Raw genomic sequence first — 18,197 nt, 5'->3', positions numbered from 1 at the left:
TCAACAAAATTATCCTCAATGATGGCCCAGATACCCAAGACAAAGACAGTCCATTTTGGGTGTAGCAAGCAAGATGCACTACAGCAGCGAACAGCACACGAGCCTATCCTGAAAGCACTGCGAAAAGTAATCTACGCTGGATGGGCAGAATCCATAACCGAACTTCCATCAGACTTGCAACCATATTGACCATACAGTGATGAAATCAAAGTTTCTCGTAGTGTCATCTACAAAGGAAGACAAGTGCTCATATCTGAGTTGAATGCATGCTGACATGCTCAGCCAAAGAATGGAGAAGATCACACATCTAGCTTGTAACCCTGTATACTGGCCAAAAATCAATGACGACAGCCAAGTTTCTTGGAACATGCCAAGCTTGCCTGGAAAAACAGCCTCCACAACTAAAAGAACCACTCGAGCCTGATGAAATACCAATCACCCCTTGGATCAAGCTGCAAACTGACCTGTTGGAATTAACAGGTGAAGACTTCCTCGTCAATGTAGACGACCAATCCAAATATCTGGTCATTCACAAGTTGACCAACACCTCAAGCACATCAGTCGCCAAAGTCTTAGCATCAACATTCGGTCTATTATGAGTACCTCCAGAGATAGTAAAAACCAAAGGTCTCCAATTTATTGGGAAAGCATACAATGACATGTGTGCCAATTGGTCCATCAAGTACATAACTTCTTCATCATGATATTCTCGTTCCAATGGATTAGTGGAGTTAATAGTCCGGACGGCAAAGTTGGTTTTATAGAAACGGCCAAAGTCAGGTCAAAGCGTCAATAGAACTAAACTGAATTTGTGAGCTACACCCATAGACGCAAACCGACTGAGCACCAGCCAAAATTATGTTTGGTAGACCAGTTCGCACCACCATTCCAGTCCATAAAACGACTCATATGACACTGTTGAAATTTTAACGAATGTAATGGAGAGACAACATGAAACATGTCAATGCCAAACAAGCAGAGGAAAATCTTTCATCTTTGTGTGTCACACAAAGCCAGAATTCTTGATCACTCAAGCAAAACAAGGTTTCCAGGTGAAGTCACCAAGAACAACAAGAGCCAACGTCATATGAAGTCCTGACACCTCATGGGATCATACGATGGGGGCAATAGGTCACACCTGCATGAATTGTCTGACCAGAACAGCACTCGCAACTTCAGGAGGCAATGACCACACCACGTGAAAGTGAAAGTCTAAACTGTCTCTAAAAGGCAAAATTCACAATTGTGACTATTGTCAGGTCAAGCCAGATCAGATCTGTGGCTTGCCACAGGTACCATGTAAACCTGTACTAACCTGTTTCATGGTCAGGTAGATGGTGACTAAATTGGCTCCCCCATGAGGTTTTCTGGTCAGGAGGGTGTATGGATATAGACACCCAGCAGGATTAAAAAGAAAACCTGTCAAAAGGCAGAGAAGCTCCTTGTGAGCCAACGGCCATCCATTTCTAGTGCCCAACTGTGTCTGCGGACGTCCTCCTGCAGTTGTATTACTTTTTTTTTTTAAGAGGTTGGTGGCAGCATTTGCACTCTGGCCAAAGTAAAACCCTTCAATACAAAAAACACAATAACACAAAGAAAACTGAAAACTCAATACATGGGAGTACCTCCTGTGCAGCTGCTCTATGCAGGCCCCAACGGGATTGGGGCAAAGCCGTCGGGACCCCCACTCTTTGCTGAAAGGAGGAACAACACGGGGTAACCTTCAAGGGTTGGATTGCGGTATCGTGCGTCAGGGTGGTGCTGAAATGTCGTACAGAAGACGGCGGTCTGCTTGGGTTAACCTGAGGTGGTCACTTCAGGTGGGATTCCTGGAATGTCCTATCCCTAAGAGAGGATGATCACCTGTCTCTGTTATCATCTGTGCTCAAGTGTTTGAATACGGTATTGCAGCACTCTCTGAGGTTCGGAGATTGGATAGTGGCGAGATCATGGCGTGAGGTTACACCTACTATTGGTCTGGTTGCTCTGATGGTTTACCATACCCAAGGAGCTGCTGCAGCTGTGTCCAATAAGCTGACTCCAATGATAATTGAGGTAACACCAGTCAACAAGCGTATTGAGATGAAGGATTTGTCACTTCTTGGGTGTCGTTTTCCTGGTCTCTGTATTTGCTCTAACTGAGGCGAGTGATCTTATCGTGAAGGACGCAGTCTATGCCATGCTCAAGTCTGTGGTTCATCATTGCCCTCGGTGAGATACTCTTCCAGTGTTGAGGGATTTCAATGCATCGACTGCAACTGATGGGGATGGTTATGAAACGCGCGTTGGTCCCCATTGGTTTGGAACTGTGAACCAGAATAGCACTAAGTTCCTTGACTTTGTAAGAAGTCATGGACTTACGGTGTCTGGTGCACGGTTTCATTGCCCACAGGCTCATCGTTGATCTTGGTATGCCAACGCTGGTGGTATGGCAAAGGAGATTGACCATGTGCTTGTTGATGGTTGCTGGAAGATGATCCAGAACTGCAGGGTCTACCAGAGTGCTGAATTTGTCAATACTGACCACAGGCTTGTTGTTGCAACTCTGAAGTTGCAGATTAAATTTGGGAAAATGGCACCATCCCAATCTAGGTTGGATGTTGGCAAGCTCAAAGACGAGTGGGTAGCTGAGGAGTTTGTGAACAGGCTGAGTGGGGATTTGAGGGGTCTAGGTGCTTTGAGGATTCCTGAAGAGTTGTGGAGTGCCTTCAAGACCACCATCCTTGATGTTGCCGGTGAATGTATTGGAACTCAATGCAGGGCGAAGAAGAATTTTGTGTCTCAAGGGACACCGGATACCATTGACCAGAGTCGCAGGGCCAAGCTTAATGGCAGACCTGAGCTGTTCAGAGAGTTGAGGCATAAAGCTGGAGGTGCACTGAGGGTGGACAAGGAGGCCTATGTGCAAGGAAACTGTGAGAGGGTAGAGCATCACCTGTGGTCAAGTGATTCTTGTCCTGCTTGCAGGGGAATTCACGCATTGCGATCCTCCAAGCCCGTCCCTCGGTATACTGCAGTGAGAGCAGAGGGTGGTAGGCTCTTGACAGAGGAGTCTGAAGTGAAGGCCCTGAGGGCCTGTTACTTTGAGCGGCTATACCAGACTGATTCACCAGCTGTCGAGTTGGATGTCAGTTATGTTCCTATCCCTATTGCTGACACTTCAATCAACTGTGGTCCACATTCGTTTGTGGAAACAAACTGCGGTGAATCGGTTGAAATGGGGTAAAGATTCTGGGATCTGTGGCATCCATGCTGAACTTCTCAAGGCTGGTGGAAATGATGCACTCACTTCGTTGCATGCAATTCTGTACTCCACCTTGAACACAGGCATCATCCCTACTGACTGTAATTGGGGCTTTGTTGTCCCTCTCCAGAAAGGGAAGGGTGATTGTCAGGACTGCAACAACAACCAAGGGTTGACGCTGCTCTCAGTGCAGGGCAAGGTCTTCGCTCGGATAATTCTTAATAGGGTTTGCCACCATCCGCTTGAGCAACATTTCCCAGAGCAGTTCGGCTTTACACCAAAGAGGTCAACAATTGACCGTATCCTTGCTCTTCGTGTCCTCACTGAACGTAGACGAGAGTTTCGGCAGCAGCTGTTTGCAGCCTATGTTGATTCAGTTAATCGGGATGCCCTCTGCAGGTTTCTTGGTCTTCGTGGAGTGCAACCAAAACTGATCAATCTGATGTCTGAACTATAATCTGGTACTGAGAGTGCTGTGAGATGTTTTTTCTGACTTATTTCAAGTTGTTGCTGAAGTTCGTCAGGGGTGTATACTGGTCCCCACACTTTTCAGCGCTTGTATAGAATGGATTCTGGGGAGGATGTCAGAGAGATCAAGCTGCAGTGCATCATTTGGGAATGCAAGATCTCTGACCTTGATTTTGTATAAGATGCAGTCATCTTTGTGGAGAGTCTGGATATACTTTTGGGGCCCTCGATGTACTGAATGAGGAGTCAGAGCCACTGGGATTACAGCTTGCCTGGGTCAAAACTAAGATCCAGGCTTTCAGTGACATCTTGGATGCTGCTGTCTTGTCTGTACCTGTTTGTGGCATAGATGTTGAGGTCATGGAGAGATTCACTCACCTTGGCAGTGATATCCTTGTCTCTGCTGGCTGTGAGCCAGAGGTCAATCGACATCTGGGTCAAGCCTGAGGAGTCATGGATTCACTGGATCATGCAATGTGGCACTCTCAGCACCTGTGCAGGAGGATGAAAGTCCGATTCTTCAGGTCCTTCGTGCTTTCAGTCTTTCTATATGTATGTGAGACTAGTACTCTAACCAGGGATTTGAGAAGGAGATTTAATTCCTTTGGCACCAGGTCTCATTGGAGAATCCTTGGCTATCCCTGGTCAGGCTTTGTTTCCAACGCGCGGTTTCTGAGAGAGACTCAAAAGAGATTGGTTACCTGCATAGTCTGTGAGTGTTAGCTGCAGATGTATGGACAGGTGGCTCATTTTCAGTGGCTTGTGAGTGGAGGAGGCCAATGGGCCGATCACTTGCCTCGTGGTTGCAGCAGATTGATCAGCATCTCATGGAGATGGGGAATGGCCAGGAATCAGCCTGCGGGATGGCCAGATGGAGGCCCCTGGAGTACCGGTGGAAAGTGGACACAGCGACGCACTGCTTCAGCGCATGCCTGGTCTGACCTGACCTGACCTGACCAAAACGCAGCTCACGACAGACCAATGCCGACTCAGAACAGTGTGGACCCCAAGCGACACATTACAACAAACCAGATTGGGGATGAATTCGCTATAAACCGGCAATATATGCTCATTTATATATTTGAAAAGACACTTTAGACCCCATACACCCTTCAGACAGATGAGACAGCTTTGACCCTTCACCATTTACACCACTTGGACCTGTTTATATCACAAATAAATTTCAAATAAATATATCACCAATATTACAAATAAATTTGGAGAAAATAAATGTTTGTTTTATGATTGGTGTAAATCATGACAAAACAGCAAATGTATGACATCAAACTCTGCCACGACATATGGAGAGGTGAGCATTGTGAGCGGTTCCACACCAGTCATTAATAATGGGGAATATAGATGTTTTATCGTCAAGTGGGGGAGATGTAGTGATATCAAAAAACTATGAAGAAACTTTTTCATTCAAGCTTCTCGGTCTCACTGTCTGCCATGATCTTTCCTGGGAAAGCTACATTTCCAACCTGGCCTCTAAAGCCAGTTGCCGACGAGGAATTCTCCATCGTGCAAAGTCCTTCCTCAATCCACCTGAGCTCCTGACCACATACAAAGCTTTCGTCTGCAACCTGATGGAATACTGCTCTCCCCTCTTAGCTGGTGCTCCTGCCTCTCACCTTTCTAGGCTTCACGCAATGGAAACCAAGGAATTTCGGATCATTGGCATCTCCCGCAATTAAGCTGAACCTTTGGGTCTCTCACTCTCTCACCGCAGGCAGGTCAGTGGTCTTTCTATCTTCTACCGTCTCCTCTCAGGTCTTGCCCCCCCCCCCCGCACCCAGACTCTGTCTGTGATTTGTCCCCACCATATTTCCCCAGGGTGCCCAAGGTCCACCAACAACCCCCTTCTGGTAAAACTACCAAAATCACGAATCACTGCTCAGGTCAGGTCAGGTCAGGTATGGGAGCATGTGCCAGAACAGCGCGTCGCTGCGTCCACTTTCCGCCTGTACTCCAGGGGCCTCCGTCTGGCCATCCCCCAGGCAGATGCCAGGCCCATCCCCATCTCCTTGAGATGATGGTCAACCTGCTGCAACCATGAGGCACGTGGTCGGCCCACTGGCCTCCTCCACTCATGAGACTCCCTCGCTGAGAGAATCTGGTAAGCAGGATCAGCGTCAGGAAAACGAGCCACATGTCCATACAGCCGCAACTGACGCTCACGGACTATGTAGGTAACAAATCTCATCCGAGTCTCTCTCAGCAACCGCTCGTTGGATACAAAATCCGACCAGCGATAGCCAAGGATTCTCCGAAGAGACCTGGTACCAAAGGAATTAAGTCTCCGTCTCAGATCCTTGGTCAGAGTGAAAGTCTCGCACCCATAGAGCAAGACTGGAAGTACCAAGGACCTGAAGACTCGGACTTTCGTCCTCCCGCACAGGTACCGGCAGCGCCACACCCCATGATCCAGTGAATCCATGACTCCCCAGGCCCGACCCAGACGTCTATTGACCTCTGACTCGCAGCCAGCAGAGACATGAATATCACTGCCAAGGTAAGTGAATCTCTCCACGACCTCAACATCCTCACCACAAACAGACACAGACAGGGCAGCAGCATCCAAGATGTCACCGAAAGCCTGGATCTTAGTTTTGACCCAAGAAACCCATAATCCCAGCGGCTCCGACTCCTCATTCAGTACCTCGAGGGCCCCCAAAAGGATGTCTAAAGTCTCCGCAAAGATGACTGCATCGTCTGCAAAATCAAGGTCCGAGATCTTGACATTCCCAAACGATGCACCGCAACTTGATCTCTCCGACATCCTCCCTAAAATCCAGTCCATACAAGTGCTGAAAAGTGTGGGGGCAAGTACACATCCCTGAGGAACTCCAGTAACAACTGGAAATAAGTCAGAGGTGGTACCACCACACTTCACAGCACTCTCAGTACCAGAGTAGAGTTCAGACATCAGATCGATCAGTTTTGGTGGCACCCCACGAAGACCAAGAATCCTCCAGAGGACATCCCGATTCACTGAATCAACATAGGCTGCAAACAGCTGCTTGCCCGGCACTGAGAGCAGCGTCACCCCTCGGTAGTTGTTGCAGTCTTGGCGATCACCCTTCCCTTTCCAGAGAGGGACAACAAGGCCCCTCTTCCAGTCAGTTGGGATGATGCCTGTGTTCCAGGCAGAGCACAAAACTGCATGCAACGACACGGGTGCAGCATTTCCACCAGCCTTGAGAAGTTCGGCATGGATGCCACAGATCCCTGGAGCTTTGCCCTGTTTCAACTGGTTCACCGCAGCCCGTGTTTCCACAAGGGAAGGTGGACCACAGTTGATTTGAGGGTCAGCAACAGGGATTGTAACACCCTTGACGTCCAACTCGACAGCTGGGGGATCAGCCTGGTACAACCGCTCAAAGTAACCGGCCCAGCGGGCCTTCACTTCAGACTCCTCTGTCAAGAGCCGACCACTCTCTGCTCGAACTGCAGTGCTCCGAGGGATGGGCTTGGATGAACGTAATGCGTGAATTCCCCTGTAAGCGGGACGAGAATCACCTGTCCACAGGTGATGCTCTACCCCCTCACAGATTCCTCGCACATAGGCCTCCTTGTCCACCCTCAGTGCACGTACAGTTTTACGCCTCAGCTCCCTGAACAGCTCAGCCCTGCCATTCAGCCTGGCCCTGCGACTCTGGTCAATGGTATCCAGTGTCCCTCGAGAGACAAAATTCTTCTTTGCCCTGCGGTGAGTTCCAAGACATCCACCAGCAACATCAAGGACGGTGGTCTTGAAGGCGCTCCACAACTCTTCAGGACCCTCCAAAGCACCCAGACCCCCCAAGTGTCCACTCAGCCTGTTCGCAAACTCCTCAGCTACTCTCTCATCCCTGAGCTTAGCAACATCCAGCCTAGGCTGGGATGGTACCATTCTCCAGGATTTAAGGTGCAGCTTTAGAGTTGCTACAACAAGCCTGTGGTCAGTATTGAGGAACTGAGCACTCCGGTAGACCCTGCAGTTCTGGATCAGCCTCCAACGACCGTCAATGAGGACATGGTCAATCTCCTTTGCCACACCGCCAGCGTTGGAATACCAAGTCCAGCGATGAGCTTGTGGGCGCTGAAACCATGAACCAGCCACCCTAAGTCCATGACTTCTTGCAAAGTCAAGGAACTTAGTGCTATTCTGGTTCATAGTTCCTGACCCATGGGGACCAACACACACCTCATAACCATCCCTATCAGTTCCAGTCGATGCATTGAAATCCCCCAAGACTAGAAGTGTATCTCGTCTGGGGCACTGATCAACCACAGACTTGAGTGTGGCGTAGAATGCATCCTTCACGGTGAGATCACTCGCCTCAGTCGGAGCATAAACAGAGACCAGGGAAATGACACCTAAGGAGTGACGAATCCTTAATCTCATAATACGCTCGTTGACCGGTGTTACCTCAATTATCATTGGGGTCAGCTTATTGGACACAGCTACAGCAACTCCTTGGGTATGGTAACCATCAGAGCGACCAGACCAATAGTAGGTGTAACCACCCACCATTATCTCGCCGCAATCCGGTCTCCGAACCTCAGAGAGAGCTGCAATCCCGATGTCCAAACGCTTGAGCTCAGATGATAACAGAGACAGGTGATCATCCTCTCTTAGGGATAGGACATTCCAGGCACCCACCCAAAGGGACCGCCTCAGGTTAACCCAAGGAGACCGCCGTCTGGTGGACGACACCTCAGCACCACTCCGACACACTCTCCCGCAATCTGACCCAGGGATGTTACCCCGTGGTTTCCCTCGTGGTTACCCCGTGGTTACCCCGATCAAAGATTGGGGGTCCCGAAGGCTTTGCCCCAATCCCGTCATCCGGTGAGCTGCCCTGCGAAGGGAAGCTGCACAGGAGGTACTCCCACGGAGTGGGTTTTCAGATTTTTTTGCGTTTTTACGTTTTGCGGAATGAAGGGTTTTACGGTGGCTGGAGTGCAAATCCTGCCACCAACCTCCTAATAAGAAGTAACCCAACTGCAGGAGGACGTCTGCAGACACAGTTGGGCACTAGATATGGATGGCCGTTGGCTCACAAGGAGCTCCTCCGCCCTTTGACAGGTTTTGTTTTTAATCCTGCTGGGTGTCCATATCCAAACACCCCCCTCACCACAAAACCTGGTGGGGGAGACGGTTTAGTCGCCGACAACCCGACCATGGAACAGGTTAGTACAGGTTTACATGGTACCTGTAGCAGGTCACAGATCGAACCTGACCTGACAGTGAACCTGACCTGCTCACCTTCACTCTTTCATTCCTCTTTTTTTCCACGCCTTTGGAATAAACTCCCTCACTCTGTTCGATCCCATTCTTCCCTCCACGCCTTCAAAACAGCTGTTCACCATCACCTCTTATCATCCCTCATCCAAATCCACGATCTTTTCTACCCCCTTTCATCCACCCCAAGCCCACCTGCTTCAAATTCCCTGCTTTCCTTCCTGAAAGTCCCTGTCATGTCCATCTTGTTTACCCCATGTTCCCCGCCCCATCCCTCTCCCTTCCACAGATCTCCTCATGTCTCTGTTCCCCACCGTTTTGTCCTTCCCACTCCTGCCCCTCTTATCTCATGCCCCCCTTGCTGTGCGTTGTGTGTCAGCTCTCATACAAGCCTCAAGAAGGTATACAAAAGAAATTAGCCTAAGTGTGTGTGCTTTGAATGCCCTTTTGCACAAAAAGGATACAAGCCATTATTTTCCACCTGCAGCTATTACTATGAAGGTTACACAAGTCTGTTGTGTACCAGGAATACTCCCAATGAGATGAAGTGTCAACTCAAAAGCTCGAGGCAGAAATGTTTCATTTGGATGAGGCTATAGGCCTGGACACCAACTTATATCACCTGTTCAACATTTAAAATGCTTTCACTAATATCTGAAAGGATTTGCAACCAAGGTCACAAGATTAACCTCTTCAAAGAACAATGAAATCAGTGGTATGATTGTTGGCGGGTGAAGTCCCAGGGTAAGGTTTCCTAGTCATGTCCATGTTACTCCAGGAATCCACCATGGTGGATAAAGTACTCCAAGGTAAGCTTGCTACCAATGAGTTATCCTGCAAGCCTCACACATGCAAAAACATTGGGAATGAACCACTGGAGCACATAATCTTATTATTTCAATGGAACTTTGCTGATATTTATATTCTGGGAAAATAGATTTGGACTGTCGCAAGTAAAATGATGAAACAATGCTGCAGGTAAAGGAAATATTGTACCTGTAAAGGTGAATTGAAAGCCTGTGGCTCAGTGACGATGAAAATGTTATCAGGAAGAAAAAATATATTGTCAAAAACGTGGTTTAAGTGAATTTTTTCTTTTTTTACTGCCTTTTTCAAGACTGTGCTGTTTAAGACAACTCGAGATATTTATTACAACGGATCATGAAGCATTTGACTAAGAGCTTTATTACGGCTCTTCCTGGATGTCATTTGCTGGTGGGATTTTAAGCATAAATCTCAACAGCTCGTGACCGGTTCTTTTTGTATTCCGAATTTAGTCCCATGGAAGAGTAATGAGATGTGGGAAGGCTGTAATAATCCATTTGTCAGATGTTGTGAAAATGAGATCTGAAGAGATATCATGTGCCAATGGAAGAAACTGTCTGCATACAAATTCACATACATACATTAATCTACTGATCAAAACACACACACGCGCACACACGCGCACACACGCGCACGCACACGCACACGCACACGCACACGCACACGCACACGCACACGCACACGCACACACACACACACACACACACACACACTTGCTGCAAGGATCATTTTGACTGCAGGTAAGAGGAAGTTGATTATTCCGACACTAACATTGGAAGGGATTAAATTGAATGCGTTTTCCCTTTGTCAGAGTTTTCTTGCCATGAATCCATCAAAAAATACACATCCATCCATCTGTCAAAAGTGCTTCCAGCTATGTACGCACAGCAGAAGTGAAAACGACTGGATATCACACATTCCAAACTCAGGCATTACCGCCCGCAGGTAAACTTGAGTAACACTGCGATGTCTTCGTCATACATGAGTCATAATTTGAACAATGTGATGTGATTTGCATTTCATTAGCATTGTTGTACAGTGCAAAAAAAGAAGAATCCATATCAACACAATGTCATCATATAGAAATGGAAATGTGGAACAATGCATTTTCAAGTTTTATCACTGCTTCTGGCAAAACACTTGGCAATCACACAAAATGTGTAAAAATAATTTTTTTTTAATGCCAGCAGACCCATATCCTGCTTGCTTGTAGACCACATCGAAGCTTACTCCTTGGCAAATTGCTTGTACGCAGTGTACCATATATTTAATTTGCATATTTGGAATCCAAAGCTTACAGCATGAAACAGCAAGAGAATAGGCAACTAAAACAGATTATGAAACACACCAGCTGTTGGGAGCGAGGCCCCCACCCCACAAACTGCAGCTTTCCACTCTCACTCCTTGGTGGCTTAACTTCGTGAAACTCTCTGAAAAAGGGTCAAGGTTGAAAAGAGTTTTCATGCGTAAAATGGCTGATCAAACTGCTGTTCATGTCAATTCTTGCTCCCAGGTTTTATTGCATAACTTAAGAAGACACAGTTTCCTCTAAGCTTTGGTGCATTAAATGCACTTGCTGGACAGCTAATTGAATACATCAGAAATATGACATACAGGATAAGGCACAGGATGTTCTGAACCTTCAGTACAACTTTACATTATTGGCAAAGTCACATTAATGCATATCAAAAAACCATCTTATTGGAAGCTGATCACTCCTCAACCCATTCACCCAACCAATGCAGGAATTTCACAGCAATTTTGGAATTTAGCCAGGAGTAAAAGTATACTTGTATTTAAAAAAAAAAAAAAACCAATAATTATGCACTAAACATCAACATTGCAGATGGGGAATCAGCTTAAAGTTCCGCTGAGGAGTTGAGTTTTAGACAATACAGTGGCTTCCACGAATTCTGCATGAAATTTTTACTTTGCTCCCATTAAGCCATAAATCAACTTTAGCACCAATAATTTCCGAGGCAAGCAAATGATTACAATAATATCAAGAAAGAGAAATCAGAGATTGAAGACCCTCGCCAGCACTTGTTTTATGTGGTTTATTTTATGTGGCGTTTGTGTGCTGGTGTGTTATGCAATTAATAACAGATATAATTATTGTGTTCCAAAAAGTAATTACACATACTTAATATGTTCCAACATGTAATTAGTAAGTAATTAATACAACTATTCACGTTTCTTCTTCTTCTTCTTCTTATTATTATTCTTCGTTAATGGACATTATGAACCCACCTTTTCTTGTGGGGTCGGACAGGAGAAGCTTGGCCCGAGTCTTCACAAACCAGCTGGCCAGACCTGACGTTCGACTCGTTAGGGCAGGAATTTTTAATTTTGCCATCGTGCCGTCGATAGCTCACCGACTCTTCACAAAGGACACCATGGGATGTTGAACATCCAGGAAGTAATGGTGGCAGATAGGATGGCCGTGTCGTGTTCATCCGAGGGACAGTACACACATTGATGAATCATGCTGCCTGTCAAACACTGCTGTTGACAGTTTATAGCTGGTTCAGGAATCAAACTCAGACCGGAGAGCTTTGAGGTAAGTGTGCATACATATAGGCCATCCTGCTAGCCCCACGTATTCACGTTTCAATAATTGTATGTATTTAATAGACATATTTATGTTTCAATAGTAAATAATTAATAGATCTACTCACGTACCAATAGTATGTAATTAGGAGGCTACTTGTTCCAATAGTAAATAATTAATAGATCGACTCACGTTCCAAAAGTACGTAATTAATAGACTACATGTTCCAATAGTATCTAAACAATAGACAAACTCACATTTCAATAATATGTAATTGATATATGTACACGTTCACATATAGCAAGTAATTAATAAACATATTCACATTTAAATAGTATGGTGTTTATAGACATACTCATATACTGTGAGGACAGACAGACAAACACACAAACAGACCCAAATGTAATACCCTCTCCTCTGGTGAGCATAATAATGATGACAAAAATAGGATCACTGGACCTGTGGCTTATCTGGACCCTGCCCTAATATTGCAGCCCAAATTTGATAGCATTCTGACTAGTGGGTCTGGAGAGTAAGGTTTTTGAGGGAATTTACGTGATTTTCCCAAACATTTCCGAAGCCTGCCATTTTGACACACTTCCGGTCATGTGATTAGCATGACCTCCGCAATTTATCATCACGACCCTGTCAAAATGTTGCAACCCAAATTTGGTATCATTCGAAATGGTGGTTCTCAGAAGATTTTAAAATAAATTGATGCGATTTTCCGAAAGTTGATTAAGTCAGCCATTTTGACACACTTCCGGTCACGTGATCGGCTTGACTTCCGCAACATAATTAACATCCCTACCCTAGCCTAATGTTGCAACCCCAATTTAGTAGCATTCTTACTGGTGGGTCTCGAGAAGAAGATTTTGGAAGGAATTTGCATGACCACCATTTTTACACACTTCCGGTCATGTGACCAGCATGGCCTTCACAATTTAACACCAGGACCCTATCTTAATCAGGTCAGGTCAGGTTAAGTATGGGAGCATGTGCTGAAGCAGCATGGCGCTGCATCCACTTTCCGCCAAAACTCCAGGGACCTCGATCTGGCCATCCCCCAGGCAGATGCCTGGCCCATTCCCATCTCCTTGAGATGCTGATCCTAATGCTGCAACCCAAATTTGGTGGCATTCTAACTGGTGGGTCTGGAGAAGAAGATTTTTGAGGATATTTGCGGCACCGCCATTTGTATACATTTCCGGTCAAGGGATCAGCAAGGCCTTCACAATTTGACATCAGGACTACATCCTAATGTTGCAAGTTAAATTTGGAAGTATTCTGACTGGTGGGTCTGGAGAAGAAGATTTTTGAAGAAATTTTGACAATTTTCCCAAGAATTGATTAAGTCAGCCATTGTGATACACTTCCGGTCATGTGATCGGTATGACTTTGGAAATATAACATTCCTACAATGTTGTAATGTTGAACCCAAATTTGGTAGCATTATGACGAGGGAGCTCGGACTGGTGGATCAGGAGATTTTGGAAGGAATTTGTGAGACTGCCATTTTGACACACCAGGTCATGTGATCGACACGGGCTCCACAATTTAATGTTAGGACCGTGTCCTAATGTTGTAACTAAAATTTGGTAAAATTCTGACTGGTGATTCTGGAGAAGAAAAATTTTGAAGAAATTTAATAAGTCAACCATTTTCAGATCAGTTCAGGTATGGGAGCAAGCGCTGGAGCAGCACGTCACTGCGTCCACTTTCCACCGGTTCTCCAAGGGCCTTGTCTGGCCATCCCCCAGGCAGATGCCTGGCCCATCCCCATCTCCTTGAGATGTTGATCAATGTGCTGCAACCATGAGGCACGTCGTCGCCCCATTGGCCTCCTCCACTCACGAGGCTCCCTCGCTGAGAGAATCTGGTGAGCAGGATCAGTCAGGAAAATGAGCCACATGCCCATAGAGCCGCAGCTGACGCTCATGGACTATGCAGGTAACAAATCTCATTTGAGTCTCTCTCTGAAACTGCTCATTGGACACAAAGTCCGACCAGCGATAGCCACGGATTCTACGAAGAGACCTGCAACCAAAGGAATTAAGTATCCATCTCAGATCCCTGGTCAGAGTCCAAGTCTCACATCCATAGAGCAAGACTGGAAGCACAAAGGACCTGAAGACTCGGACCTTCCTCCTCCCGCACAGGTACCGGATGCGCCACACCCCATGATCCAGTGAATCCATGATTCGCCAGGCCCGCCAAAGATGTCTGTTGACCTCTGGCTCACAGACAGCAGAGACATGAATATCACCTCCAAGGTAAGTGAATCTCTCGGTGACCTCAACATCCTCGCCACAAACAGGTACAGACAGGATAGCAGCATCCAATATGTCATTGCAAGCCTGGATCTTACTTTTGACCGAGGAAACCCGTAATCCCAGCGGCTTTGACTCCTCCTTCAGCACCTTGAGGGCCCACAAAAGGATATCCAGAGTCTCCGGAAAGATGACTGCATCATCTGTGCAATCAAGGTCAGAGATCTTGACATTCACAAATGATGCACCACAACTTGATCTCTCCAATATCCTCCCCAGAATCCAGTCTATACAAGTGCTGAAAAGTGTGGGGGACAGTACACACCCCTGACGAACTCCAGTAAAAACTGGAAATAAGTGGAAGATGGTATCACCACCTCTCATTGTACTCTCAGTACTAGAGTATAGTTCAGACATCAGATTAATCAGTTTTGGTGGCACCCCATGAAGACCAATAATCCTCCAGAGGGCATGCTGATTCTCTGAATCAAACGCTTCACATCGATCAACATAGGCTGCAAGCAGTCCCTGCAGAAACTCTCGCTTGTGTTCGGTGAGGACCCGAAGAGCAAGGATGCGGTCAATCATTAACTTATTTGGTGTAAAGTCTGACTGCTCTGGACGCTGGTGCTCAAGCATATGTTAGTGAACCCTGTCAAGAATTACCCAAGCAAAGACCTTGCCCGGAACTGCGAGCAGTGTCACCCCTCAGGAGTTGTTGCAGTCTTGGTGATCACCCATCCCTTTCCAGAGAGGGACAACAAGGCCCCTCTTCCGATCAGTTGGGATGATGCCTGTGTTCCAGGCAGAGCAGAGAACTGCATGCAATGACATGAGTACAGCATTTCCACAAGCCTTGAGAAGTTTGGCATGGATGCCACAAATCCCAGGAGCTTTACCCCATTTCAACCGATTCACCGCAGTTTGTTTCCACAAACGAATGTGGACCACAGTTGTTTGAAGGGTCAGCAATAGGGATAGGAACATAACTGACATCCAACTCGACAGCTGGTGAATCAGTCTGGTATAGCCGCTCAAAGTAACAGGCCCTCAGGGCCTTCACTTCAGACTCCTCTGTCAAGAGCCTACCACCCTCTGCTCTAACTGCAGTGCACCGAGGGACTGGCTTGGAGGAACGCAATGCGCAACTTCCCCTGTAAGCAGGACAAGAATTACTTGACCACAGGTGATGCTCCACCCCTCACAGATTCCTTGCACACAGGCCTCCTTGTCCCCCCTTAGTGCACGTACAGTTTTACGCCTCAGCTCCCTGAACAGCTCATTTCTGCCATTCAGCCTGACCCTACGACTCTGGTCAATGGTGTCCAGTGTCTCTTGAGAGACAAAATTCTTCTTCACCCTACGGTGAGATCCAAGACATCGACATGCAACAACAAGGACGGTGGTCTTGACGGCACTCCACAACTCTTCAGGAACCCCCAAAGCACCCAGACCTCCCAATTCTCCACTCAGCCTGTTTGCAAACTCCTCAGCTATCCTCTCATCCTTGAGCTTGTCGACATCCAGCCTAGGCTGGGATGGTACCATTCTCCTGGATTTAAGCTGCAACTTCAGAGTTGCTACAACAAGCTTGTGGTAACTAATGAGGAACTGAGCAGTCCACCAGACTCTGCAGTTCTGGATCATCCTCCAGCGACCATCAACGAGCACATGGTCAATCTCCTTTGCCACATCACCAGCTTTGGAATACCAAGTCCAACGATGAGCCTGTGGATGCTGAACCCATGAAGAAGCCACCCTAAGTCTGTGACTTCTTGCAAAGTCAAGGAACTTCGTACGATTCTGTTTCACAGTTCCAGTCCCAAGGGGACTAAGACATGTCTCATAACCATCCCCATCAGTTCCATTTGACAGGGTCTATTTTAACGTGCAGTGGACCTCTACTTGTATATTTCTAAATCAATTTGTGCAGTTCTGAATCCAATTTTGTGCAGTACTAAAATTTATTATAAAAACTGAGTTTATATTTATAATAAAACTGATGATGAGACATTGAGTAGTTAGCAAGGCTGTTCCAAATTTATGCGCGTTTTGAATGCACTTGGATATTTACGGTTATACTTTTAGCTAATGATACTAATTTTATGGCCTCCAGTGAGGCATCCTGTTTTGTGTACCTTGTGAAAGGATACAAAGGAACTTAAAATCTATAAAATGTTTAAAAATAGCCATTAAAAATGCTTCTCAGACTCAGAGAATCTCAAACACTGGGCCATGGCACCTGCCTCAAAGATTTGTGCAGTTCTAAAATTTCCTTAAAATAAACGCTGCCATTTGATGCATTAAAATCCCCCAAGAATAGAAGAGTATCTCGCCTGGGGCACTGATCAACCACAGACTCGAGCGTGACATACAATGCGTCCTTCACGGTGAGATCACTCGCCTCAGTCGGAGCATATACAGAGACAAGGGAAATGTCACCCAAGGAGTGCCAAATCCTTCGTCTCATAATACGCTCATTGACCTGTATTACCTCAATTATCATTGGAGTCAGCTTATTCGACACAGCTACAGCAACTCCATGGGCCTGGTAACCATCAGAGCGACCAGACCAATAGTAGTTGTAACCACCCACCATTATCTCGCTGCAATCCCATCTCCAAACCTCCAAGAGTGCTGCAATACCAATATCCAAACGCTTGAGCTCTGATGATAACAGAGACAGGTGACCATCCTCGCTTAGGGTTAGGACATTCCAGGCACCCACCCGAAGGGACCGCCTCAGGTTAACCCAAGGAGATGGCCGTCTGGTGGATGACACCTCAGCACCACCCTGACACACACGACCACAATCTGACCCTGGAAGGTTACCCCATGGTTTCCTTCCTATCATCAAAGATTGGGGGTCCCAAAGGCTTTGCCCCAATCCTGTCATCCGGTGAGCTGCCATCTAAAGGGTAGCTGCACAGGAGTTACTCCCACGGAGTGGGTTTTCAGATTTATTTTTGCTTTTGGTATCTTTTGCGGAATGAAGTGTTTTACGCTGAGCGGAGGGCAAATCCTGCCACCGACCTCCTCATAAGAAGTAACCAAACTGCAGGACGACGTCTGCAGACAGAGTTGGGCACTCGATATGGATGGCCATTGGCTCACAAGGAGCTCCTCCACCTGTTTACAGGTTTTGTTTTAAATCCTGCTGGGTGTCCATATCATACACCCTCTTCACCAAGAAACTTGTTGGGGGAGATGGTTTAGTCACCGAAAACCCAACCATGAAACAGGTTAGTACAGGATTACATGGTACCTGTCGCAAGTCACAGATCTAATCTGACCTAACCTGACAATAAATTTAATAATTTGGCTGTTTTGACACACTTCCTGTCATGTGATCAGTATGGCCTCCACAATGTTCTAATGTTCATGGACCCTGTCCTAATGTTCTAACTAAAATTTGGTAACATTCTGGGTGGTGATTCTGGAGAAGAAATTTTTTGAAGAAATTTAACAAGTCGGCCATTTTGACCGACATAAAGGCATGTGACTGGAACGAGCTTTTCAATGGGGGGGGGGGGGGGAGAAGGGGATGCTCTTGACCCCATCATTGTTAATGGGCTTTACACTCGTATCCTTATGATAATTCACAGACTGGTG

General features: G+C 46.6%; 1 protein-coding gene across 3 annotated transcripts in view; it reads right to left on the bottom strand.

Annotated features, from left to right (window-relative positions):
• Window positions 1-18,197, bottom strand: part of LOC147029591 (inactive dipeptidyl peptidase 10-like) — a 594,191-nt gene that overhangs the window by 157,206 nt on the left and 418,788 nt on the right. For all 3 annotated transcript variants that reach the window (XM_085872742.1, XM_085872743.1, XM_085872744.1), the window contains exon 7: window positions 11,113-11,194. In XM_085872742.1, coding sequence (XP_085728868.1) covers window positions 11,113-11,194 — 82 coding nt within the window. The remainder of the gene's footprint in view (window positions 1-11,112; window positions 11,195-18,197) is intronic.

The sequence above is a fragment of the Eptatretus burgeri genome, chromosome 3, assembly GCF_056783735.1.
Source record: "Eptatretus burgeri isolate ZD-2024b chromosome 3, Ebu_testis_v1, whole genome shotgun sequence".
NCBI lineage: Eukaryota > Metazoa > Chordata > Myxini > Myxiniformes > Myxinidae > Eptatretus > Eptatretus burgeri.
This window is presented reverse-complemented; position numbering and strand designations above follow the sequence as displayed.